At 47.5% G+C, this 27,703-nt stretch overlaps 1 protein-coding gene and 1 long non-coding RNA gene across 3 annotated transcripts; one reads left to right on the top strand and one right to left on the bottom strand.

Moving 5' to 3' along the window:
- Positions 1-9,937: 9,937 nt before the first annotated feature.
- LOC142916509 (uncharacterized) lies at positions 9,938-13,844 on the bottom strand. The gene is made up of 3 exons (XR_012936524.1): positions 13,694-13,844; positions 12,620-12,965; positions 9,938-10,830 (listed from the first exon to the last, which is right to left on the bottom strand). It is a non-coding gene; the product is annotated as an uncharacterized LOC142916509 (long non-coding RNA).
- A 3,415-nt stretch (positions 13,845-17,259) lies between these two features.
- LOC142916488 (uncharacterized) lies at positions 17,260-26,512 on the top strand. Of its 2 annotated transcripts, none has more exons than XM_076061619.1 (5): positions 17,260-17,349; positions 17,992-18,136; positions 22,405-22,580; positions 23,499-23,767; positions 25,210-26,512. In XM_076061619.1, exons 1-5 carry the CDS (start codon positions 17,265-17,267, stop codon positions 25,465-25,467), a joined length of 933 nt encoding a protein of 310 aa, XP_075917734.1. In that variant the 5' UTR covers positions 17,260-17,264; the 3' UTR covers positions 25,468-26,512. The 2 variants fall into 2 exon arrangements, with proteins under 2 accessions (XP_075917734.1, XP_075917733.1); XM_076061618.1 differs by having other exon boundaries at positions 17,941-18,136.
- Positions 26,513-27,703: the final 1,191 nt, after the last annotated feature.

Below are 27,703 nucleotides of genomic sequence, written 5' to 3'. Positions count from 1 at the left end.
GTTGTGATTGTGTGTCTGTTCAAAATGTTTAGCGTACTTCCCGACATGCAACAAACTGGAAATTTGCCATGTGGGTACTTTCCAGACTGTATACCATGCAAACAATATACAAATACACTTTTGTGTTTTTGTTGGGGGGGGGGAGCTCAATAATGTATAGATTTTTTGCACGGCCAATGAGCTGTGACGTCAAATCTGTCACGTGACCCTCGCATGTGGAAGAGTAACGCATTGTAGTGTAGTGGTTAGCGTTGTCTGTGTGTTTGTGTCTGTGTGTGTCTGTGTGTGTGTGTCTGTGTGTGTGTGTATGTGTGTCTGTGTGTGTGTATCTGTGTGTGTCTGTGTGTCTCTGTGTATCTGTGTGTGTGTGTCTGTGTGTGTGTCTGTATCTGTGTGTCTGTATCTGTGTGTGTATGTGTGTGTGTCTGTGTGTGTCTGTGTGTGTGTCTGTGTGTGTGTGTGGAAAAGTAACTCATTGTAGTGTAGCGGTTAGCGCTACGCTGCGCAACGAACCCGGCGACCCGATTCCCGCTCACGGCCACCACCGGTAATGATTATTTGAACCGCTTCTGGGCCTCCCCTAGGTCGACTCAGCCTCAAACGAGTAACTGCTGTGGTGGTGTGAACATCGCCACTGGGGAGACAAAGAAACCCTTCAAGTGCAGTGTGTGTGTGAAGGCATTTTCAGATTCATTTGCTCTTAAAACACCAGAGAACACACACGGGAGAGAAACCCTTCAAGTGGAGTGTGTGTGTGAAGGCATTTTCACGGTCATCTGCTCTTAAAACACACCAGAGAACACACACGGGAGAGAAACCCTTCTTGTGCAGTGTGTGTGGGAAGACATTTTCTGATTCATCTGCTCTTAAAAAACACCAGAGAACACACACGGGAGAGAAACCCTTCGGGTGCAATGTGTGTGTGAAGACATTTTCAGATTCATCTACTCTTAAAAAACACCAGAGAACACACACGGGAGAGAAACCCTTCAAGTGCAGTGTTTGTGGGAAGACATTTTCACGGACATCTGTTTTTAAAACACACCAGAGAACACACACGGGAGAGAAACCCTTGTGCAGTGTGTGTGGGAATACATTTTCAGATTCATCTACTCTTAAAAAACACCAGAGAACACACACGGGAGAGAAACCCTTCAAGTGCAGTGTTTCTGGGAAGACATTTTCACGGTCATCTGCTCTTAAAAAACACCAGAGAACACACGGGAGAGAAACCCTTCAAGTGCAGTGTGTGTGGGAAAGCATTTGCACATTAATCAAATCTTCAAGTACACCAGAGAACACAGACAGGAGAGAAACCCTTTAGGTACACTCTGTGTGGGATGATGTTTGCACAGTCATCACATCTTAAAGTACACCAGAGAACACACACGGGAGAGAAACCCTTCAGGTGCACTGCGGGAAGGTGTTTGCACATTCATAAAATCTTCAAGTACACCAGAGAACACAAAAGCATCAGAAGATCTGCAAGGAGTGGAATCTGAAATCAGCTTGTGAAAGTCAAAGTGCCACAATAAGCCCATCCCTCATGAAACAAGAACCGGACGAAAATCCCAGCTTGGACACTTTTAAAGGTTTCGAGGTGAAATATGAAGAGGTGATGGTGAAGAGGGAAGAAGTGATGGTGAAGAGGGAAGAAGTGAAGGTGAAATGTGAAGATGAAGATTCAACTCCAAAATGGGACCTTCACATCGATGGAGGCAACGTGAAGCAGGAGGAGAATTCTGACTGTGAGGCAACTCCCAGCAGTTTGTGGAAGTGGAGGTGTGGGTGGACTTCTTCCGAGACAATCCAAAGTCAAGTGGAGACCCGGTAGATGTGTAAGCCAGAGACGATGTCGCTACAATAGATGCACCTTTGTCACAGGCCTTTAATGACAAGAATGTGAAGTTGAACACTTTGTGGGCCCGTGGGTTGGGTAGATCTCTAACCAGGAGCAAGAGCCAATAAGCTCCCAAGCATTCACTATGTTATAATAATTGCTTTTACATGGTGCTTGCTTAATCGCCTCAGCAACTCGGAGTTTTGTGTCGTAACTCGCCTGAAACACTCAAAGAGCATCCCCAAGTGGCAGCTGCCCCTGTGTGGCACAAGGTGGTGGCCCTGCACCGGCCTGCATGTGGACAAGAGCCTGTCAGTAGGGGGCGATGATTGATGCATAATCTCAGTTGTGTAGTTTGTAGGTAATGTTTAGAATTTGCTACATTTTCACTCAGACGCCAGCATGCAATGGCCTACTCGTTTTGAATGACACAGTAGTATGTTTTACATACACTGTGAAGCAGACTGTGCATTTTTTTAAAAGTTTCTTGTTAATACGATGTAACGTGATGCAGTATATTTCACTGCAGTAATCCAATTTTGTTAATATGCCTGACAATAATTTAGAATGTATACTTGTCTGGTTTTGTGCATACTTGTAACATTTGATCTGTAAGGGTCAAACATTGAATAAGTGATGTTAGGACAAAGTGTGTGTGTGTGTGTGTTTGAAAGTAACCTGTACAGAGAACTCAGGTGAGACCCTTTGTTCTTGTGATACAGGTCAAACGGTGTTTTTGTGTTCCACGAAGCATCTGGAGCAACTCATTGTCTTTGAAATAGGTCGCACGCTCGGATCATTCATCAGTTACAAGGCATACCACTTGAAAGTTACACGTATAGGAGGAGGTACATTCTCTACAACACGAATTGTAGTTTTGTCTTACGTGTTGACGTATATTTTGTCTAACTGGGACTAGAAATGCACCTTGCTGATTGACGTCTGGATGTTCGTTACCTATCGGTTGAAGCAAACACCACTGCTGTTGTTGAGACGCTGTGCACCAATAAGGGTCCAACACATTGACGGCCTTCAGGCCAGGAAAGTCACAACATTTACGGCACACGAAGGACGCATTCACGCAAGTACCCCATGCTCCGTTTTGAAGTTTTAAAATGAAACATCTTTGAATTGTGTTATGTTTTGAATTGGATGATTTTACTTCTTCATTAAATGCTTGTATCAATTTACATCTGGAAGACTTCATTGAAAAGGGCATTTCGTGTTAATTTTCTCTCGTCGTTAAGTAGATGGCCTTGCCGGTGGTTCGGTTCGATGCGGACTTTCAACTGTTTGGGACCGCGGGATCGAGATAAGGCGACACGGAGCTGGCCGTGCGAGAAGACCGCTGTCTGCAGATCGATTCCAACGTAATCGAACGTCTGTCCCTGCGCCTCCGTCGTCCATGCAGGGGGTGCGTAGGTTTGCAGCGCCCCCTGCATGAAAACAACGGAAAGTGCAGCGCTCATCACATAGATAAAGTTGTGCGCTTATATTTAAAATGTTATTCTTTTATAAGGTGATGTTGAAATCGAAAAGTGTTTAGCCAGTTGATGATTTCAATCAGATTGATTCATTTATTATGCACTACATATCTGATCTTTTGTGGTCCTGTTGAGCTAAAGTTGGAAAATGTCCGTGACTATAACTTCGCTCAATATTGTAAACGTGTTTCTATTATTTAGTTATTGTTTAATACAAACTGCTTCAGATAATGGGTTTCAAGATGTACTTGAATGGCACGTTCGTTGTTCCGGTGTTTAATGGCTTGGACGTCATGGCAAATGGCTTCCATCGATGTGGAAGTCAATGGTGGATGATGATTTGACATTTCGGTGTTGATTTGGAGTAGATTGTTTAACAGTTGCATACCGGGTGGTGAAATGCTTTGCCGAGTACCTGAACTGTTTGACCAAGTGAATTCATGAAGAGTTCGATACGAGTTTGAGCGTTAATATTCTTGCGGAACGACAAAGGTCGAATATTTTAAAGATTCCTGATCGTACGTTTATTGCGACAATGTTCACGGGAAACACGTGTGGAGGAGAGTTCCGGGTGAAGTCTCCCCTTACCTGGCAACCATGGTGGCTGTCCTCTGATCACTCTCGCTCCGTCACAGCTACGAGCTGTAGGGACGGGACTCTCCACCCTGGCGCTGTTTTAATTCACAGCACAAAGCGGAGAGCCTCATCCCTGCAGTTCCCTCCTGTTGTGCCGCAGCATTTACCGCGTAACGAGGCAACGTTTTCATGAGCAGTGCGTTCCACTACGCACCCACACGAGCGAACCATGTGCAACAGTGTGCGTACATACAGACACGAACAAACACACGGGTGCACATACACACACGAGCGCTTACTTGCAAACACGGACGAGTGGAGATGCACGCAGTAGTGTGGTCACCACCTGACTAGCTTCACTAGTCACGTGATAACTAGTATACTAAACTATATACTACACTATACACTACACTATACACTGCACTATATACTACACTTCTATACACTACACTATACACTACACTACTATACACTACACTACTATACACTACACTATACACTACACTACTATACACTACGCTACTATACACTACACTATACACTACAGTAAACACTATTATACACTATACAATACACTATACACTACTATACACTATACACCACACTATACACTTATACACTACAATATACACTACACTATACACTACACTAAACACTTATACACTATACAATACACTATACACTACACTATACACTTATACACTACTATACACTACAATACACTATTATACACTACACTATTATACACTACACTATACACTTATACACTACAATATATACTACTATACACTACAATATGCACTATTATACACTACACTATACACTTATACACTACAATATATACTACTATACACTACAATATGCACTATTATACACTACACTATACACTTATACACTACAATATACACTACTATACACTACACTATTATACACTACACTATTATACACTACACACTTATACACTACAATATACACTACTATACACTACAATATACACTTATACACTACTAATTCAAAGCGTTCATCTTTGCTGATGTTGCTAGGTGGTAACTTAGCGTTTTTGAGGGTTGCAGCGATTTCAGATCTTGCTACGTCTGCAGAGATGTGACTCAAGCCCTTGAGTGCAACGTCGACATGGGCAATGATATCATTAACCGGTATGTGTCTCGGTGTGACAGCAAAGTTTAGACCTTTAGCTAAAACGAATATCAGACCATCAGAAATGGAACTGTTACTGCGATTAATTACGACTTTGTTGACGTCTATCTTTTCGGTGTGTGGATCCGATTTTTTGTTGGAGAGGTGATTTGAATGATCAATTAAAAGGAGATATTGTCGTCCTCTCAGCCGACAAGGGCAATGCCACTGTCATCATGGACAAAACAATATAACAACAAAATTCAAGAACTACTCAACGATGGCAGCTATACAAAAATAAAAAGAGATCCCACCAACAACCTGGTTACCAAAATGAACAAAATCATCTCTGATTCAATAGCATTAATTGATCAGACCAAACAGTTCTCGTTGAACCCCTCTGCTGCCAGACCACCAAGATTATATGGCCTTCCAAAGATACACAAAGAAGATACACCCCTTCGTCCCATCGTCTCTACTATCAATTCCCCCACCTATAAACTGGCACGTTTTCTTGCTGATATACTGCGACCTTTCACTGGAAAAACCACCTCTGCGGTACTAAATTCTACTCACCTGGTATCGACAATCAAAGGCATTTGCCTGTCCCCAGACGACCTGCTTGTCGTGATATACTGTAGTGTATAGTAGTGTATATTGAAGCTCTGTCGTCCTGACAGTTCTGTACCTTTCACCTGAAGACGGCCGCTTGCGTTGTGGCCGAAACGTCGTGAGAATTTTATTGTGTTATTTTATTATTTTATTCTCATTCTACGTGGCGGTGACTTACCGAAAGAACCAAAGGAGATGAGCTCGATTTATTTGGGGCGGATAAAGGCCACCGGCGCAGGCACTCTAGATCCCGGGGACGTGAATAACTCCACGCGCATTCAGGGCGTCCACATTGCCCTGTCAAGAGGCTGCAGGAGAGCGGGCGAAACAAAGAGCCCTGTGCTCGCCACGCGGACGGTCGCCCAGACAAACAACAAACTCTTCCAGGCTTCATCTTCTTTAGTTCTTTCGGTAAAGTCACCACGTAGAATGAGAATAAAATAATAAATTAATAAAATAAATTGACAATTAAATTCTCACGACGTTTCGGCCACAACAAAAGTGGCCTTCTTCAGGTGAAAGGAACATACCTGTCGGGACGACAGTTTCAATGAACATTGTGTTATTTTATTATTGAACCAGAAGCAATATATACATGAACCAGAAGCAATATACACATGAACCAGAAGCCATATATACATGAAACAGAAGCCATATATACATGAACCAGAACCCATATATACATGATCCAGAAGCCATATATACATTACCCAGAAGCCATATATGCATGAACCAGAAGCCATATATGCATGAACCAGAAGCCATATATACATGAACCAGAAGCTATATATACATGACCCAGAAGCCATATATACATGAACCAGAAGCCATATATATATGAACCAGAAGCCATATATACATGAACCAGAAGCCATATATATATGAACCAGAAGCCATATATACATGAACCAGAACCAATATATACATGATCCAGAAGCCATATATACATGACCCAGAAGCCATATATACATGAATCAGAAGCCATATATACATGACCCAGAAGCCATATATACATGAACCAGAAGCCATATATACATGAACCAGAAGCCATATATACATGGACCAGAAGCCATATATACATGAACCAGAAGCAATATATACATGAACCAGAAGCAATATACACATGAACCAGAAGCCATATATACATGAAACAGAAGCCATATATACATGATCCAGAAGCCATATATACATGATCCAGAAGCAATATATACATGAACCAGAAGCCATATATACATGAACCAGAAGCCATATATGCATGAACCAGAAGCCATATATACATGATCCAGAAGTCATATATACATGAACCAGCAGCCATATATACATGAACCAGAAGCCATATATATATGAACCAGAAGCCATATATACATGAACCAGAAGCCATATATACATGGACCAGAAGCCATATATACATGAACCAGAACCAATATATACATGATCCAGAAGCCATATATACATGACCCAGAAGCCATATATACATGAATCAGAAGCCATATATACATGACCCAGAAGCCATATATACATGAACCAGAAGCCATATATACATGAACCAGAAGCCATATATACATGGACCAGAAGCCATATATACATGAATCAAAGCCATATATACATGATCCGGAAGCTATATATACATGAACCAGAAGCCATATATACATGACCCAGAAGCCATATACATGATCCAGAAGCCATATATACATGATCCAGAAGCAATATATACATGAATCAGAAGCCATATATACATGAACCAGAAGCCATATATACATGAACCAGAAGCCATATATACATGATCCAGAAGCAATATATACATGAATCAGAAGCCATATATACATGAACCAGAAGCCATATATACATGAACCAGCAGCCATATAACGCAAGTTAAAACTAAAGTTGTACGCGTATTAGATCATATTGACGAGAGCAATTGTGAGCCCAAGTTACAGACAGACAGAGCTCAAGTATTAACACCCCCAACCTTAGCCGCAACAAATATATTTGTTTAATTCTCTACTTGACCTCCGCCCTTCCTCTCTTACCGATGTTTGGTTCTTCTAATCATATTTGCAGGTGTATGGAACCAGAACGCTTTTGGAACTCACAGGAATACCTCTGACGTATGAACAAATCAGCTCCAGAGCAGATTTGTGCTCCCAAAAGGAAATAATGAAAATGAGATGTGTGTGTGCTTGTCCAATCAAATTCCCCAGGAGTTTAAAAGCGAGAACTTTAAGTCATAGATCGATAGTCATTACAAGTGCAGTAGTAAACACAAGTTTAGAACACGGTGGCAGCCAATCATCCCACTGCTAATGTACCAAGGATAGGTTATATCACACACATATATAAGCATGCTAACCTTGGATGGTACATTACAACTAAACTATTACAACTATTTATTATTTTACCAGGTAAGGCCCAGTGAGCTATATAGTTCTATTTCAGAAGCGACCTTGCTATCTCAAATTAAAGCTCAACGAATTAAGATTGTACGTGCAAATTTGTAGCAGCCAAAAACTAAACATTAATCTTGCCTTTTTAAAGCTTTCGCGACTGCAGGAATTCATCTTCTTGGTTCTTTCGGTAAAATCACCACGTAGAATGGAAATAATAAAATAAAGTAGTAAAAATAAAACATAATAAAATAAAATTCTCACGACGTTTTGGCCACAACACAAGTAGCCTTCCTCAGGTGAAGGAACATAACTGTCGGGAAGACAGCGCTTTAGTTATTATGTTTAATTTTTATTATTTGATTCCCATTCTACGTGACTTTACCGAAAGAACCAAGAAGATTAATCTCGCCATCCCGATTGCTTGGGTTGCCGATTGAAAGCGTCCCAAACATTGTGAGTAACGCCTGGCCTACGTAACATCAGCACCAACGTCATGTGGCAATATGCCTGCAGGATCTCATCGTTCAAACAGGCGTCTGGCTTTGATGAAAGAATCCTTGAAAACAAAGCTCCATGAGCATCCCGGTCTCATGACGGTTCCCATTGCGCACACGGACAGCTGCTCTTCCACTCCGCTGCTGGACGAAGGCCTCCCCACGCCGCAGTCGAAACGTTGTGAGAATTTTATTGTTTTATATTTTTATTATTTTGTTTCCCTTCGAGGTGACTTTACCGAAAAAACCAAGAATACTCATCTGTTCCAGTTATCGACGTAACTGATGATTTGAGATTAGAATGTATATGCTCTGAACCCTCAGCCCTGTTCACAAAAATGTAATGCTGCTTTGGTTAATTCATGAGAACCAGACAGGAGTTAATTAAGGGTAGACACTCGGATAGTAATACAAGAATGGTTATGACAAGAATGTTTATTAATTCAATTATAATTGCCCAAGCGTCGTAGCATTGAAATGGTTGTGGTGGCTTTTGAATAGTGAAAAACTCCTTTTAAAAACGGTTTTATTTTAAAGTGCACTAAAAAGTAAAGAAATCGATTGGACAACGGGAAGTGGACGACATCTTGAGTACAAGATTTGACCACGACATCAAACACAGGAATGAAGTTTAATAACTTTTTTGTCACAACTTCGTTCAACTGACCATCGAGAAGTGCGTCAATGATGCGGCGCCATCTCCCACATCAACGCTTACTTGAATTAATTGGTTATTTTATAAATCAATCTTCAATGTACAACTTTTGTTTGTGTGGAGTGAGGGTGCCCGTAGCTCGTTCACACGGAGCAGGCGAGGCGATTCCACAGTTTAGGGACCGCGGCGTTTTTGACCTACACACATATATATGAATAAGGCGTACATACAAAATGTTAATCGCTTTAAAGGAGCCAATTAATTGATTCATTGATGCCGATTTTGATACAGGCATGCATTGTCACCGGATCTGAGTACCGTGTGCAAAATGTGGAATTGATTGGACGGCGGGAAGTGGACAAAATTTTTATCACAACATTTGACCACGACAAACAGAGGAATCAAGTTAAGTAAAACCATTTTGAACGCGAATGAGAAATCCCCCCCCACCCTCCACCGATGACGCGCGAGCATTGCTAGGGGCAACCCCCGGGCAGCTTTAGCGGTGCAAGGAAATACTTAAATACTGCGAAATAGCAATAAATTGTTAATTTAACAATTTTAAAGTTTACGGATGGGAAAACGGAATGGTGCTGGCTCACCACGGGGCTTGCGGCGTGGTACCCGGCTACTTTTTTTAAACGTAAACTCCACGGTTCACGAGCAAGTGTGCGTCCACACAGAGACAGACAGACACACAGAAAAAATGCCTTTTATAGGTAAGAAAAGAAAAACGATGATGAGACTCAATGTGTGAAGAACACAGGATTTATTCGGCTCACAAGTCAACGGATATAACTTCAAAACACTTTTATCGGTCATCTCTTTCTCGAGACAGCGTTCCCGTGGGATTATTTCCAAGTCGATAGACGACACCTTTTTTTACTTATCCTGGCAGACACACAGACACGCCTGTCTATATGTGTCTGTGTCTCTGTGTGTGTGTCTATGTGTCTGTGAGTATGTTTGTGTGTGTCTGTGTCTGTGTCTCTGCGTGTGTCTCTGCATGTGCCTGTGTCTCTGTGTGTGTCTGTCTCTGCGTGTGTCTATGTGTCTTGTGTGTGTCTGTGTCTATGTATCTCTGCGTGTGTCTGTGTCTTTGTGTGTGTGTGTCTATGTGTCTCTGCGTGTGTGTCTGTGTGTCTCTGCATGTGCCTGTGTCTCTGTGTGTCTGTGTCTCTGCGTGTGTCTGTGTCTTGTGTGTGTCTGTGTCTATGTATCTCTGCGTGTGTCTGTGTCTTTGTGTGTGTCTATGTGTCTCTGCGTGTGTGTCTATGTGTCTCTGCGTGTGCCTGTGTCTCTGTGTGTCTGTGTCTCTGCGTGTGTCTATGTGTCTTGTGTATGTCTGTGTCTATATATCTCTGCGTGTGTCTGTCTGTGTGTTTGTCTATGTGTCTGTGTCTATGTGTCTCTGTGTGTGTCTATGTGTCTGCATGTGTCTATGTGTCTGTGTGTGTCTACAGTGACGCGCGGTGGTGGTAGTGATGGCGGTAGTGGTGGCGGCCGTATGGTGCATGTCGAACTTCTTTCACGCCGTACGTATCGTGAACATCGCCACTGGGGAGATTAAGGTGGCTGCGGGTGCTGGCGATGATTACTGGGCGCCCCCCCTGCCCGCCTTCGCCGCTAAACGTCGCTCGCCAGTCTGTTCCAAGCCATAGGGTAGGGGGAGCGAGATAGAGAGGGGGGGGGGGGTGGTGGTGGTGGACCTTTGTCTTGCGGCGTGTAAATATTGTTGCGTGCGTGCGGGGTTTGTCCATGTGGTGGCGGTAATGGTGAGTCGAGCAAAAGTGGTGAAAGTTTGTGGGGTCGCTCCGAGCTCACCCTGTCACCCATCGCTCTCGAGCTCCCTCCTAGGGGAAGATGATGAGGTTGACGAGGTTGATGATCCTCATCGTTTGTGAATGCAGAAATAAACATCAGAATCTGGTGGTTTCATTCTGACCTCCGATCCTGGTCAGCAATTGAACGTCGGGAAACCCTCGCGCCGAGGGGCCCCACTAGTGGGCGTGGCCGTGCCCCACCAGTGGGCGTGGCCGTGCCCCCATCACGTGGCGTGTGTAGTGACGGCAGCTACGCTCGGAGTGGCTGGATAATAAAGCTTGAAACGCACAGCAAACCACGTGGCCTTGGTGACACGCGATGCGAGGAGGACAGGCAGCCTATACAAAGACAAAGGCACCCCCAGTAGCCTCAGCACACTTTTGTGGCAAGTTCTGTTGGGAGTAGCAATTAAGGGCAGCACTGTAGGGCACTCCGGGGTGGGGAGATAGGGGGGTGGACAGCACCACAGGCCATCAGCCAGCTGCAGAAACATTCCCCTCCTCCACTCATCTCACTCACCCAGTCACCCCTCCACTCACCCCTCCACTCACCCCACCACTCATCTCACTCACCCCTCCATTCATCTCACTCACCCAGTCACCCCATTCACCCCCCCACTCACCCCTCCACTCACCCCTCCACTCACCGCTCCACTCATCTCACTCACCCCTCCACTCATCTCACTCACCCCTCCACTCACTCCTCCACTCATCTCACTCACCCATCCACTCACCCCTCCACTCACCCCTCCACTCACCCCTCCGCTCACCCCTCCACTCATCTCACTCACCCAGTTACCCACTCACCCCTCCACTCACCCCTCCGCTCACCCCTCCGCTCACCCCTCCACTCATCTCACTCACCCCTCCACTCACCACTCCGCTCACCCCTCCGCTCACCCATCCACTCACCCCACTCACCCCTCCACTCATCTCACTCACCCAGTCACCCACTCACCCCTCCACTCACCCCTCCGCTCACCCTCCGCTCACCCCTCCGCTCACCCCTCCACTCATCTCACTCACCCCTCCACTCACCCCTCCGCTCACCCCTCCGCTCACCCCTCCACTCATCTCACTCACCCCTCCACTCATCCCTCCACTGATCTCACTCACCCCTCCACTCACCCCTCCACTCACCCCTCCGCTCACCCCTCCACTCATCTCACTCACCCCTCCACTCACCCCACTCACCCCTCCGCTCATCTCACTCACCCCTCCACTCACCCCACTCACCCCTCCACTCATCTCACTCACCCAGTCACCCACTCACCCCTCCACTTATCCCACTCACCCCTCCACTCACCCCTCCACTCATCTCACTCACCCACTCACCCCTCCACTCACCCCACCACTCACCCCTCCACTCATCTCACTCACTCACCCCTCCACTCACCCCACTCACCCCTCCATTCATCTCACTCACCCAGTCACCCACTCACCCCTCCACTCACCCCACTCACCCCTCCACTCATCTCACTCACCCACTCACCCCTCCGCTCACCCCTCCGCTCACCCCTCCACTCATCTCACTCACCCCTCCGCTCACCCCTCCGCTCACCCCTCCACTCACCCCTCCGCTCACCCCACCACTCATCTCACTCCGCTCACCGCCCAGCCCCCCAGTAGCCCGAGCTGCTGCTGCTGCTGGGGGGCGTTGTCCCCCAGCGCCGCGTTGGCCCTCAGCAGGAACCTCGTGCGGTGACGCCGCCTCTCCCCCCCCCCTCCCTCCCCTGCCAGCAGCGCCCTCCTGCACCACCACCTCGTCCGCCTCCTCCTCCTCCGCGTAGGCCGCTGCCAGCAGCAGCTCCGCAATGCCTCCCACCGTGTCGCCGTCCCTCAGGGCCCTCCCCGGGGGGGTCGCCCCCCCCCCCCACCGCCCCCCCCGCCGCGTGGATCCGCGCCGAGCGGCGCACCGGCGTCACGAGCCGCGGCCGCGAGGGGGGGGCTGCCGGCGCTGCGGTGGAAGGGGGGGCCGTGATGTTAGGGGGGGCAGCCAGGGTGGTGGTGGTGGTGCAGGAGATGTTGGCGGCTGGGGTGGTGGTGGTGCAGGAGATGTGGGCGGCTGGGGTGGTGGTGGTGGTGCAGGAGGTGTGGGCGGCTGGAGTGGTGGTGGTGCAGGAGATGTGGGCGACTGGGGTGGTGGTGGTGGTGCAGGAGATGTGGGCGGCTGGGGTGGTGGTGGTGCAGGAGGTGTGGGCGGCTGGGGTGGTGGTGGTGGTGCAGGAGATGTGGGCGGCTGGGGTGGTGGTGCAGGAGGTGTGGGCGGCTGGGGTGGTGGTGGTGCAGGAGATGTGGGCGGCTGGGGTGGTGGTGGTGCAGGAGGTGTGGGCAGCTGGGGTGGTGGTGGTGCAGGAGATGTGGGCGGCTGGGGTGGTGGTGCAGGAGATGTGGGCGGCTGGGGTGGTGGTGGTGGTGCAGGTGTGGGCAGCTGGGGTGGTGGTGCAGGAGGTGTGGGCGGCTGGGGTGGTGGTGGTGCAGGAGGTGTGGGCGGCTGGGGTGGTGGTGGTGGTGGTGGTGCAGGAGGTGTGGGCGGCTGCAGTCACGAAAGCTTTAAATAAAAAATGTTCGACTTTAAATTAAAAAAAAAATTCGACTAAATTAAATTAAAAACTTAAAACATTTTTCGACTTAAATAAATTAAAACAAATTTAAAAAAAATTTCGCCCTCAAAAGCACTCGAACCTTGGGCAGCTGAGGCGCGCGAGTTCTCTTTGTCCATCGTAGACATCGCCGGAGAAGTTGTTGTTGTTGTGCTGTTGTTTAGTCGTCGTTGTATAGCTGTTGTATAGTCGTTGTTGTGCTGTTGTTTAGTCGTCGTTGTATAGCTGTTGTATAGTCGTTGTTGTGCTGTTGTTTAGTCGTCGTTGTATAGCTGTTGTATAGTCGTTGTTGTGCTGTTGTTTAGTCGTCGTTGTATAGCTGTTGTATAGTCGTTGTTGTGCTGTTGTTTAGTCGTCGTTGTATAGCTGTTGTATAGTCGTTGTTGTGCTGTTGTTTAGTCGTCGTTGTATAGCTGTTGTATAGTCGTTGTTGTGCTGTTGTATAGTCGTCGTTGTATAGCTGTTGTATAGTCGTTGTTTATTTGTACTTTAATGTTTAAAGTCGTAAAGTTAAATGGTTAAAGTCGCAGCCTAAGTGGAGGCCTTCGAGGTGGCCATCGACAAATTCTGAAATTTCGCGACCCTTGCCCCCTGAACTCGCTTCCGATTGGCTGCGGGAGAGGACACACACACACGAGTGTACACCATCACACCATCACACACACAGTGCACACCACCACACATACAGAGTGCACACCACCACACTATCACACACACAGAGTGTACATCACCACACCATCACACACACACCTCACGCTTTCTCTCTGTTTAAACGTGAAAACTCTTAAACTCTTAAAACACCAACCCTTAAACACCAACCCTTAAACACCAACCCTTAAAGACCAACCCTTAAAGACCAACCCTTAAACACCAACCTTTAAACGCCAACCCTTAAACACCAACCCTTAAACACCAACCCTTAAACACCAACCCTTAAACACCAACCCTTAAACACCAACCCTTAAACACCAACCCTTAAACACCAACCCTTAAAGACCAACCCTTAAACACCAACCTTTAAACGCCAACCCTTAATCACCACCCGTTAAACACCAATCCTTAAACGCCAAGCCTTAAACACCAACCCTTAAACACCAACCCTTAAAGACCAACCCTTAAACACCAACCCTTAAACACCAACCCTTAAACACCAAGCCTTAAAGACCAAGCCTTAAACGCCAACCTTTAAACGCCAACCCTTAATCACCAACCTTTAAACGCCAACCCTTAAAGACCAAGCCTTAAACGCCAACCTTTAAACACCAACCCTTAGAGACAAAGCCTTAAACACCAACCCTTAAACACCAATCCTTAAACACCAACCCTTAAACACCAACCCTTAAACACCAACCCTTAAACACCAACCCTTAAACACCAACCCTTAAACACCAACCCTTAAACACCAACCCTTAAACACCAACCCTTAAAGACCAAGCCTTAAAAGCCAACCCTTAAACACAAACCCTTAAACACCAACCCTTAAACACCAACCCTTAAACACCAACCCTTAAACACCAACCCTTAAAGACCAAGCCTTAAAAGCCAACCCTTAAACACCAACCCTTAAACACCAACCCTTAAACACCAACCCTTAAACACCAACCCTTAAAGACCAAGCCTTAAAAGCCAACCCTTAAACACCAACCCTTAAACACCAACCCTTAAACACCAACCCTTAAACACCAACCCTTAAACACCAACCCTTAAACACCAACCCTTAAACACCAACCCTTAAACACAAACCCGTAAACACCAACCTTTAAACGCCAAGCCTTAAACACCAACCCTTAAAGACCAACCCTTAAACACCAACCCTTAAACACTAACCTTTAAACGCCAACCCTTAAACACCAACCCTTAAACACCAACCCTTAAACACCAATCCTTAAACACCAACCCTTAAACACCAACCCTTAAACACCAACCCTTAAACACCAACCCTTAAACACCAACCCTTAAACACCAACCCTTAAAGACCAAGCCTAAAAAGCCAACCCTTAAACACCAACCCTTAAACACCAACCCTTAAACACCAACCCTTAAACACAAACCCTTAAACACCAACCCTTAAACACCAACCTTTAAACGCCAACCCTTAAACACCAACCCTTAAAGACCAACCCTTAAACACCAACCTTTAAACGCCAACCCTTAAACACCAAGCCTTAAACACCAACCCTTAAACACCAACCCTTAAAGACCAACCCTTAAAGACCAAGCCTTAATCACCACCCGTTAAACACCAACCCTTAAACACCAACCTTTAAACGCCAACCCTTAATCATCACCCGTTAAACACCAACCCTTAAACACCAACCCTTAAACACCAATCCTTAAACGCCAAGCCTTAAACACCAACCCTTAAACACAAACCCTTAAATGCAAACCCTTAAACACCACCCGTTAAATTTACACCAATCCTTAAACGCCAAGCCTTAAACACCAAGCCTTAAACACAAACCCTTAAACACCAACCCTTAAACGCAAACCCGTAAAAGCCAACCCATAAACGCCAACCCTTAAAAACAAACCCTTAAACGCCATCCCTTAAACACCAAACCTTAAACAGCAGCCTTTAAACACCAACCCTTAAAGGCCAAACTTACACGCCACAACCTGGACGGTAGAGGGCATTCTTTACCTCACGCTTTCTCTCAAAAGTGGCGACCTCACACTCCTAGCGGGTCGTCCTCCTCCTCCTCGTCGTTAATTGAGCAACAAAAATAAATTTTCCGGCGTCTGCACCCCCCTCACGGATTAAAAAAATGGCGGTGGGTGAGGGGGAGGAGCCAAAACAAATTGGCGGGAAAAAAAAAACTTCGCGTCACGTGGGAAGGGAGACGCCAAATCCGATTGGCTCCGAGGCGGGAGCGACTTTGAGGAAAACTTTTTTACAGTAAGAAATTACAAAACTCAACATCGACAATAAAACTCGCGTTGGCATTCGCGCCGGTGTAAATAAATGTAAAAAAATAAAAGTTTTATTGTTGACGTACCATATTTAAATCAAATGTTTTTTACTCAAACGCGATTCCGTTGTTTCGTTTCCTTCTCGTCCTGAATCGTGTCGAGCTATGATTACGAAACGCGAATCGTGGTCGGCGTTGCTGAGCCAATAGGAACGCAACGCTGCTGAAGGCAGCGTCCAATAGGAGAAGGCGATGGTGGGAGGTGGCTGGGTGCCGCTTGGACCAATCAGTGAGCAGGGTGTTCAATGTTTCCCGCTCTTTCCGGGTTTTTTTAAAATCACAAAAACAATATTTAAACCCCGGGGTAAAAGTTATCGAGAGCATTGTTTTAATAAGTGTGTAGTCGGAAAAGTTTACACGTAAATTATATTGAAACAGAGGAGCAATAACAATAATATAACTCCACCAATATCTTCTACAATGGATTCCAATGTTATCCCAACGGTAATCGATTCCAACAGCTATAATCACTACCACCAACTCGATTCCCACTTTATCCCCATTGAAAATCGATTCCATGAGCACCATTCACCAACAATCGATTCCCATGCTATCACAACGGGAATCGACTACATACCTTCAAAATTCTTCAACAATCGATTCCCATGTTATCCGCAAAGGAATCGACGCGAGTATTTTAATCGAACCGAGAATCGATTTTCCCTCCACGTGAGGTTCATGGAGATGGGGCAGTTAAACGGACCTGGTCGACTCCTCCACCTCCTCCTGCCTCTCCTCCTCCTCCTCCACCTCGTCACTTGCAGCCACGGTGAGCCGAGCGGGACAGAGGTCGATACATCTGGTACCAAGCTGTGGTGTACGTGGGGAGCGGTGGTGCAGTGGTTAGCGCACTGTGTGCGTGTGTGGGGAGTGGTGGTGCAGTGGTTAGCGCACTGTGTGTGTGTGTGGGGAGTGGTGGTGCAGTGGTTAGCGCACTGTGTAATTGTGGGGAGCGGTGGTGCAGTGGTTAGCGCACTGTGTGTTTGTGGGCAGTGGTGGTGCAGTGGTTAGCGCACTGTGTGTGTGTGTGGGGAGTGGTGGTGCAGTGGTTATCACATTGTGTGTGTGTGTGGGGAGTGGTGGTGCAGTGGTTAGCGCACTGTGTGAGTGGGGAGTGGTGGTGCAGTGGTTAGCGCACTGTGTGTGTGTGGGGAGTGGTGGTGCAGTGGTTAGCGCACTGTGTGTGTGTGTGGGGAGTGGTGGTGCAGTGGTTAGCGCACTGTGTGAGTGGGGAGTGGTGGTGCAGTGGTTAGCGCACTGTGTGTGTGTGGGGATCGGTGGTGCAGTGGTTAGCGCACTGTGTGAGTGGGGAGTGGTGGTGCAGTGGTTTGCTCACTGTGTTTTTCACTCATCTCCCCAGCTCCGCCTTCCCCACTGAATGTCCGTTTGGAATCTCGAGACCTCCTTACAGACCTCTGCTGGGACCCCGGTGAAGTTGACCCCAAAGGGGATAGACCCCCAATTGTTGAGCCTTCAACCATCGACTCCACCACCACCACCACCACCACGGCCAACTCAACTTTTCTGGACGTTACCTACACAGTTCAGAGCAAACTGTGAGATGCTCCCTCACTCGCCCACCCGCTTGATCACTTACCAACTCACTCACCCACTCACCAACCCACTCACTCAACCACCCACTCACTCAACTACCCGCACACTTATCCACTCACTAACTCACTCACCCACTCACCTATTCACCCACTCACTCACCCACCCAGTCACTCACCCACCCACTCACCCACCTAATCACCCACCCACAAACCCACTCAACCTCCCATCCATTCACGGCTGAATTCACTCACCCACTCATTCACTCACCCACCCATCCGTCACTCACTCAACTCACTCACCCTTAAACCCACTCACCTAATCACTCACCAACCCACTCAACCATTAATTCACTCACCAACCCACTCACTCAACAACAACCGCGATTTGCCACTAATTGGCTGTGACATCATCATGGCACTTGTGCCAGACTATATGCACGTTGAGGCCACGTCAAGTGTCGAACGCCCGCTGGCAGGAGCATGCTGGAGTAGCCCACCGATGGGACTTTGTCCAGATCTTTCAGGAATTTGTGAGCTCCTCACACAATCCTTCCTGGTTAAACCCAGGATGGATTAAATTTCGATTTAAAGCTTTCGTGACTGCAAGGATTCATCTTCTTTGGTTCTTTCGGTAAAGTCACGTAGAATGAGAATAAAATAATAAATTGATAAAATAAAATAACACAATAATCTCACGACGTTTCGGCCACAACACAAGCGCCCTTCATCAGGTGAAGGGACGAGACTGTCTGGAGGACAGCGCTGTGTTATTTTATTTTATCAATTTATTATTTTATTCTCATTCTACGTGACTTTACCGAAAGAACCAGGATAGATTGTAGGCAGGCCCGCCTAAATGTTTCGAACTGGCAAAGATGTTCCATTAGGGGGCTCCACGTTTTTCAAGCGTAGAGAAGGAAGGGAATGATTGTGGCCAAGAAGACTTGAAGCTTCGTGCAGAGCGACAGACCAGGTAGCTTCCACACAACGTTACCGATGAAAAGATATTGCCACGCGACTAATTCAGAGTGAGACCTCTACTGTCAAACCTTAGCCGGTCATGAGCACACTGCTCAGGTATGGGAAACTCTCAACTCTCTCCACAAATGCCCCATCACCAATTGGGAGTTGTGGGGGTGGAGTGTCTGATGGTACAAAATACCCAGGCAGGTGCTTAGTTTTGGTGGGGCTGATGGTAAGGCCCCACCTCTTGGTGGCAAGCTCCAGGTTCAGCAGCAGCACCTCCAACTCCTCCTCTGAGTGAGCAGCACTTACCAGACCATCAGCATATGTAACATGGTTGACCAATAGGGAGCCATCCCTTGACTGCACCTGGGCATCAATCATCCTCCCATTGTATCTGTACCAGACGTAAATTCCACCGGTACAGCCATCAAAGGCTTCACAAACTACTTGGTCGAAATAGGTGTTAAATAATGTGGGACCCAAGGTGAACAGGTAATGGCTCCAACTCCCAGTCACGTAGTTTTATCCGGGCCCGCTCACCATCATGAAGGTCCTTAATTATTGTAAGCAGAGGGTCAGGGACTCTGAAAGCATGAAGAGGAACCCAGAGCCCAGGCCTACTGATGGTATCATAGGCCTTGACCAGGTTAATAAAGCAGAGATGTAGGTCTTGTTGGAATTCCCTACACCTCTGCTGTAGCAGATGGACGGAAAATATGGCATCTGTGCAGGACCGCCCTATCCTGAAACTTGCATTGTGGCTCCGCAAAGCCTCTCCTCAGCATGCCTGGCAGGGCGATGTTGAATAATCCTTGCCAGGACGTTTCCCGGCACACTGAGGAGTGAGATGCCCCTGTTGTTGTTACAATCTGTGCGGTCTCCCTTCTTAAAGAGGGGGGACCACCAGGGCATCCTTCCAATCCTGCGGAACCCGTCCAGTGGACCAGACTATTGTTATGATGTCATGTGCACACCTCTGCTGTAGCAGATGGACGGAAAATATGGCATCTGTGCAGGACCGCCCTTTCCTGAAACTTGCATTGTGGCTCCGCAAAGCCTCTCCTCAGCATGCCTGGCAGGGCGATGTTGAATAATCCTTGCCAGGACGTTTCCCGGCACACTGAGGAGTGAGATGCCCCTGTTGTTGTTACAATCTGTGCGGTCTCCCTTCTTAAAGAGGGGGGACCACCAGGGCATCCTTCCAATCCTGCGGAACCCGTCCAGTGGTCCAGACTATTGTTATGATGTCATGTGCACAAACGCCACCCTCCCTCAGCATTTTGCTCGGGGCCTTTCCTGGTCTCAGACTCTGGATTGCCTTCAGTACTCAACAGATGGCACCTCACCCAGCCACTTACAGGGGGTGACTTCCAATATTTGAGGCACCGCAGCCTCAGCAGGGTCATCCCCACTTTGTCCCACAATGTTTTCCAGGCTGAGGGATTTTCCCTCCCGCAAGACCTCACAGAAATGCTCAGCAAATCTGCAAACCTGTTCCTGGGGGTCGGAAATTGAATCACCGTTCTTTCCGATAAATATGGAAATAGGTGTGGCGCTGCAAGTTACTTTTTTGACGGAGTTAAAGAGTGATTTGTGATCGCGGGCCATTGAGGCAGATTCCATCTGCTCAGCAACCCGCGACCACCACCAATCCTTGGAACACCTCACGGCTCTCCGAACCTCCGAGCGAAGGCTGCAGTAAGCCTCCTCATTCTCTGACGTGGGATGCTGTAGACGATTAGAGTGGGCCTGTCACTTTTCTCAGCCAGCCTGAACACCTTCTGTCAGTGAGGGTCTCTGGCGAGGTCTGGACCGTATTCCCAAGCAGCCATTAAAGCTGCATGAGTCACAGTCCAAAACCTCGCCCATTTCCCCTCGACATCAGGAGTGGGGGACAATGCCAACCCCAGCTGCAAGCGATGATGAAATTCTCACTTGCAACTTTCATCAGCTGAGACCAGGCCACTATGGGTTTGAATGGGGTCCTGGGTATACACCCACCATTGGAGTAGAAGAATGGCAGGCGCATCTTCCAGATGGCAAGTCGATGGTCAGTGAGCAAATCAGCTCCATGGTAGGTCCTTGTGTCAAGGACATGGGCCAGCATCTGCTGTTCCATCACTATGTAGTCCAGCAGATGTTCTTTGCTTGGACCTGGCATGCATCCATGATGTTGCGTGGATGCGCCGATGCCAGAACAGCCTGTTGGTAATTACAAGCCTATGGGCTGCACAAAAATCGTGCAGCCTTCTACCGTTGTTATTGAGCTGATCTGGCCCATGCCTTCCAATCACTCCAGACCAGGTGCCAGCATCATGACCAACTCGGGCATTAAAGTTGACCGACAATGTGACTCTATCCCGAGGGGCCACTTTAGCTAGCACTTGTGACAGGAGGTCATAGAAGGCATCTGACTCATCGGCCTTGCCTGCGTCCCTCCACGGATGTTCGTCTTCGGTGGGGGCATAAGTAACGATGACCACCGCTCCTCACCTCTGGTTGATGGGAAGGCGAGCCCAAAGTAGCCTGGGGCTTACAGCTTCCCACACCTCACCGCCACACTCCCACGACCCCTTCATTATTTTGTTCATAAGAAGAGCCACTCCCTGTTGTTTGGCAGGCTCCTGCCCCGAGTAGAGGACTGTCCACCCCTCATGGTGGCAGGAGCCAGAGCTGGTCCACCGGACCTCCTGAATACCGCATAGATCCAGGCGGTACCGGTCCAGCTCCCGACAGAGGAGTGGCAGCCTCTCCTTCGCAGTGAGCGTTCGAACATTCCACGTGGCCACCCACAGTGGTTTTTTGCTGTTTCCAAATGGGGTTTTGTAAGGAGACGTCATCGATGCCTGTCCCGCCAGGGCACTAAACAAAGCGCATAATTAGATATTTTGCGTGTTGTTTAGTGGTAATTAATTGAAGGTGGAGCGGTTAACAGCCCCTTGCACACGTCCAGAGCTCCATTTGACCATTGTGGTGGCTACAAATGCCCACTCACTCACCAACCCACTCACCCACCCACTCACCCACCCACTCACTCAGCCACGCACTCGACAACCCACTCACCCACTCACTCACCAACCCACTCGCCCATTAATTCACTCAGCCACTCACTCGACAACCCACTCACCCACTCACTCACCAACCCACTCAATCAGCCACTAACTCGACAACCCACTCATCCACTCACTCACCAATCCACTCGCCCATTAGTTCACTCACTCACATACACACGTCTCTCTCAGTCACCTGCTCACTCGCTCCTCACCACTCCTCACCATTTCCTTTCCATGTTTCTGTCTGTGCAGCTTTGGACAAGTCCACTGGCAGATCGTCTGCTCTGCCACAACAGAGACGCGGTGCAATGTCTCCTCAGCGCTGGAAGACCTCACCGACCGCTACCACCTCCACGTCAGATCCACCGCCTCATCATCACCACTGTCCTCACCCTGGGTCGTGGTTGAGGTCGTGCACTTGAAGACAAGTGAGTGGCGTAAGATCGGCCATGTGCCGCTGTCTCTGTCTCTGTGTGTGTCTGTGTGCTAAATGGCGGTTGTTGATGTTGTGTGCTCGCCAACAGCACTTACCCCAACGGTCTGTGCAAGCTATATGAGAGATCTTCTTTGGTTCTTTCGGTAAAGTCACGTAGAATGAGAATAAAATAATAAATTGATAAAATGAAATAACACAATAAAATATTTTTGTGTTATATTGATTTTTGATAAAATAAAATAACACAATAATATATTATTGTGTTATTTTATTTGATCAATTTATCTATTTTATCAATTTATTATTTTATTCTCATTCTACGTGACTTTACCGAAAGAACCAAAGAAGATGAATCATTGCAGTCACGAAAGCTTTAAATCGAAATATATGAGAGATCTTGTTTTTATGTGTCTGTGTGTGTTTCTGTCTCTCTATGTGTGTCTCTTTGTGTAACTGTTTGTGTCTCTGTGTGTGTGAGTGTCTGTGTTTAGGTCTCTGTGTGTGTGAGTGTCTGTGTTTGTGTCTCTGTGTGTGAGTGTGTTTGTGTCTGTCCATGTGTCTGTGTGCCTCTGTTTGTGTGAGTGTCTGTGTGTGTCTGTGTGTGTGTGAGTGTCTGTGTTTGTGTCTCTGTGTGTGTGAGTGTCTGTGTTTGTGTCTGTCCATGTGTCTGTGTGTCTCTGTGTGTCTCTGTCTGTGTCTGTTTGTGCCTCTTTCTGTCTGTGTCTGTCTGTAACTCTCCCACTCACTCTCACTCACTCTGTAGAACAGGGGGAGATCACACAAACTCCAAATATACAACAGCAGGCATCGTCAGGGTCTTGATTCGAACCAACGGCCTCCGGCTCACTAGGCGAGGGAGATAACACCTCACCCCCCCCCCACGCGTGACTCCCCCCCCCCGGTGTCTCAGCTGTCCTCAGTGCTCCGATATTCACCCTGAAGCTCACCAAGAAAAGGACGGTAGAGGAGGGTGATGGCGACGGCTGTGACGACAGCGGTGACGACGGCGATCGTGGGGTGGCTGGGAAGGTAGACGCGGTGGTTGACGCAGAGCCGGAGGTCTGGGAGCTGTCAATGTCGGCCTACGTTGAGCGTTTGTTGCTGAGAAGGATGGTGGGGCACCGACTGGATTTCTTTTTTCAAGCGGAGTACTCGGCAAAAGGGGGCGCTCCGAATGCGGTGAGCGGTTGCGGGGGTTGTGACGGGGGTTGGAAGGTTGTGGGGGGGACGTGAGTGGTGATTGAGAAGCCTTGGGTATCGGAGGGAGTAGCCAAACCTTGTGAGTGGGTGAGTTAGTGAAAGAGTTAATGAGTGGGTGAGTGAGTGATGCTACTCTACTACTGATGATACCTCTGTAGTGTACCACTTCTGAGACACTAATCGTAGGAGGCAACACGTCTATTCTACACATTTAACAATTGTTCACACACGGGATAACTACAGACTAGTCAGAGCAGCCGGCATGCTGCCTGACCCACGGCAACGGAGATGAAGACGTAGCACATTGGGTTCCACTCCACTGACAGACAGCCTTTATCCAGCCTCCGGACTTCCCTTTTATGCCTCCCCGGCGTGGCCTGGCTCCGCCCTTGGCCACGCCCCCTTCTGGAACCCACCAGAAGGCTCTGGGCCATACCTCACGTGTCCCCTCGGGCACCCTTGCCACACATCCCTTACCCCGGCTTATCACGTGCTCCACCAGCCGGCCGGTTTGCCACGTCCTCATATGCCCCCTACTGCCAGCAGCGCGCGTCACGCACCCGAGTAACCCACTCCGTGGCATTGCAATCTCTGCTGCCAGAACGGCAGCTGCACCCTGCTCTGCTGGCAGGTATGGCTGTGACGCCCACATCTCCTCTCTCTGTCGGTAACCAGCACCACGTGCCGTAGTGACCCATTCTGTGTCACTTCACTACGACTTTAGTGAGTCCAACTGAGTCGCAGACGTTATTCTTTAGAGGCAACACATTTGTTGTAACACGTGACATACAAAGGGGTAACTGCCCCTTTACCAGATATAGCCTAGGGGTGGTGACCACCCAGCTAACTAATCTATACGTCAGAGTTACAGCTACGAAGGGTCGGACCCTCACTCGGGTCCCCGGCCACATGTTGATGCCTTGTAGGACGTAGAGCTTCCAGCTTGTAGACGTAGAGCTTACAGCTTGTAGACGTGGAGCTTCCAGCTTGTAGACGTGGAGCTTCCAGCTTGTAGACGTGGAGCTTCCAGCTTGTAGACATGGAGCTTCCAGCTTGTAGACGTGGAGCTTACAGCTTGTAGACGTGGAGCTTCCAGCTTGTAGACGTGGAGCTTCAAACTTGTAGACGTAGAGCTTACAGCTTGTAGACGTGGAGCTTCCAGCTTGTAGACGTGGAGCTTCCAGCTTGTAGACGTGGAGCTTCCAGCTTGTAGACGTGGAGCTTCCAGCTTGTAGACGTGGAGCTTCCAGCTTGTAGACGTGGAGCTTACAGCTTGTAGACGTGGAGCTTCCAGCTTGTAGACGTGGAGCTTCCAGCTTGTAGACATGGAGCTGCCAGCTTGTAGACGTGGAGCTTACAGCTTGATGACACGACTATTGATGATGATACTACTACTACTGATGATGATGCTGCTACTCCAGGTGAACTTCGTCAGTTGCCACCACGCGGTGTCTCCGCCTGGAGACGCTGATGAGTACTGTGTCCGTGCGAGGGTCATCGCTGACTTCCTGCGGCGGAAGGCAGGGGAGTGGTCTCCGCTGTCCTGTGTGTCCGTCCCTCCACGACACAGCGCCGTGGGTGAGTGGGTGGGTGAGTGGCTGGGTGAGAGAGAGAGATGTTTGTGTGTGTGTGGTGATTGCAAATCCTTTGATATCGGAGTAAGTTGCCAAACCTTGTGAGTTGATGGGTGAGTGAGTGGGTGGGTGGATGTCTATGTATCTGTATGTATCTAAATTAGTCTCTATGTATCTTTATGAGTCTCTATGTGTCTCTGTATCTCTTTGCAGAGTATCTGTGTGTCTCTGTGGGTCTCTGTGTATCTCTATGTAGGGTCGCTATGTATCTCAACCAGCCTCCATGTGTGTCAATGAGTCTCTATGTATCTCTGTAAATCTCTGTGTGAGTAGTTTATGGGTCTCTGAGTAGTCAATGAGTTTTCTGTGTGAGTAGTCTATGGGTCTCTATGAGTGTATTCATCGGACGACTAAAGTTATTAAACTGAGTAAAGTTATATTCTTGGTTCTTTCGGTAAAGTCACGTTGAAGGGAAACAATAAAATAATAAAATATATATAAAACAATAACATTATCACGACATTTCGACTGTAACACAAACAGTCATCATCAGGTGTGAAAACCAACGGCAAAAAACATTTGAAAGAAGTGGCGGTTTGTATTTATTTATTTTTAAACGTTAACACCACGGACAGCGATTTGTCAGTTTGTTTATAAGGACGAGTCCATCTATGTTCGGAAAAGAGGAGGGGGAGACGAAAAATTAATGTATGCTGTCTGAAAGCCACCGTAAACGTGAACAATCAATTAAGACCCGAAATGGTTTATCAAATCCTTCCAATGATTGCTAAGCCAGAATCCATCTTCTCGGTTGAAATTGTCTCTGTGTTTGTATATGTGGATAGCCTCATGAACGAATCTCTCGTGGTAGCCCGATGGCTTGCAAAGAACCTCTGTCTTGGAGAAGTCAATGTCATGTGAGCCTACTGAATTATAACAGTGATCTGCCACGGCCGAGGTGTTGGTCTTACCGTGTTTAAGGTCTGCTTTGTGTTCACGAATGCGGTCCGAGACATGTCGTTTGGTTTCTCCAATGTAACTACTACCACAGAGGCAACTTGGTTTGTAGACACCAGGGTACTGTATGTCCAGAATCACATCTTTTACAGACGAAACCAGATCACGGATGTTATGTAATGTGTTGAAACTGACCTGGATCTTGTGTTTATTCAAGATTTGGAGATCTTTTTTGTGATCCCCGCAACGTAGGGTAAAGTAATGGTTTTGAAAGGCTCCTCAAGAGGGTCATTCTTCATGGTTTGAGTGATAGCTTTGCAGATTGTATAGTCGGAGTAACCATTAGCCTTAAGAGCTTGGTGTACGTGCTTGAGTTCACTGCCTATGTGTTCCTGGTCGGATATGCATTGGGCTCTATGGTGCAGAGTCTTGATGAGATAATTCTTCTGTGATGGATGGTGGTGGGAATCCGGTTTCAGATATGCATCCGTATAGGTAGCTTTCCTATAGACAGAGTGGCTCATTGAACCATCAGGTCTCTTTTTTATTAAGACATCCAAAAAAGGTAGCTTGCCATCTTTTTCGACTTCCATGGTAAATCTGATGGCTGGGTATATGGAATTGATGTGGTCGAAGGATTGGTCTAGAGCAGGCCGGCCATGTGGCAGATGACAAAAGTGTCATCCACGTACCTCTTCCATAAGGTTGGGCCGAGAGTGGCAGTCTGGATGTCGTCAGTCTCAAATTTCTCCTTGAAAATGTTGGCTATAACTGGAGATAGGGGGGAGCCCATTGGGGTTCCCTCAGTTTGTAGAAAGTTCCATTCCAAGTGAAGTATGTATTGGTTAAGCAGTGTCTCACCAGGGGGGGTACCTCAATGTTTAGTTCTTGATGAACCAAGTCTTCAATGATTGCGATGGTGTTAGGTACAGGAACTTTGGTGAATAAGGAAACTACATCAAAACTGACAAGCAGGTCGTCTGGGGACAGGGAAATACCCTTGATTGTCGATACCAGTGAGTAGAATTTTGTACCGCAGAGGTGGTTTTTCCAGTGAAAGGACGCAGGATTTCAGACAGAAAACGAGCCAGTTTGTAGGTGGGGGAGTTGATAGAGATGATGGGACGGAGGGGTGTATCTACTTTATGCATTTTTGGTAAGCCGTATAATCTTGGTGGCCTGGCAGCAGAAGGTTTCAACAAAAACTGTTTAGATTGATCAATTAATGCGGTTGAATCAGAAATAATTTTGTTGGTTTGTGTGACGAGGCTGTTGGTGGGATCTCTTTTTATTTTTGTATAGCTGCCATCGTCGAGTAATTCTTTCATTTTGTTGTTATATTCTATTTTATCCATGATGACAGTAGCATTGCCCTTGTCAGCTG

This window comes from Petromyzon marinus, unplaced genomic scaffold (genome assembly GCF_048934315.1).
Source record: "Petromyzon marinus isolate PM22_M1 ecotype Great Lakes invasive population unplaced genomic scaffold, UKy_Petmar_22M1.pri1.0 PM_G_Scaffold_39, whole genome shotgun sequence".
NCBI lineage: Eukaryota > Metazoa > Chordata > Hyperoartia > Petromyzontiformes > Petromyzontidae > Petromyzon > Petromyzon marinus.
The sequence above is the reverse complement of the archived record's forward strand: the minus strand, read 5'-3'. Positions and strand labels throughout refer to the sequence as shown.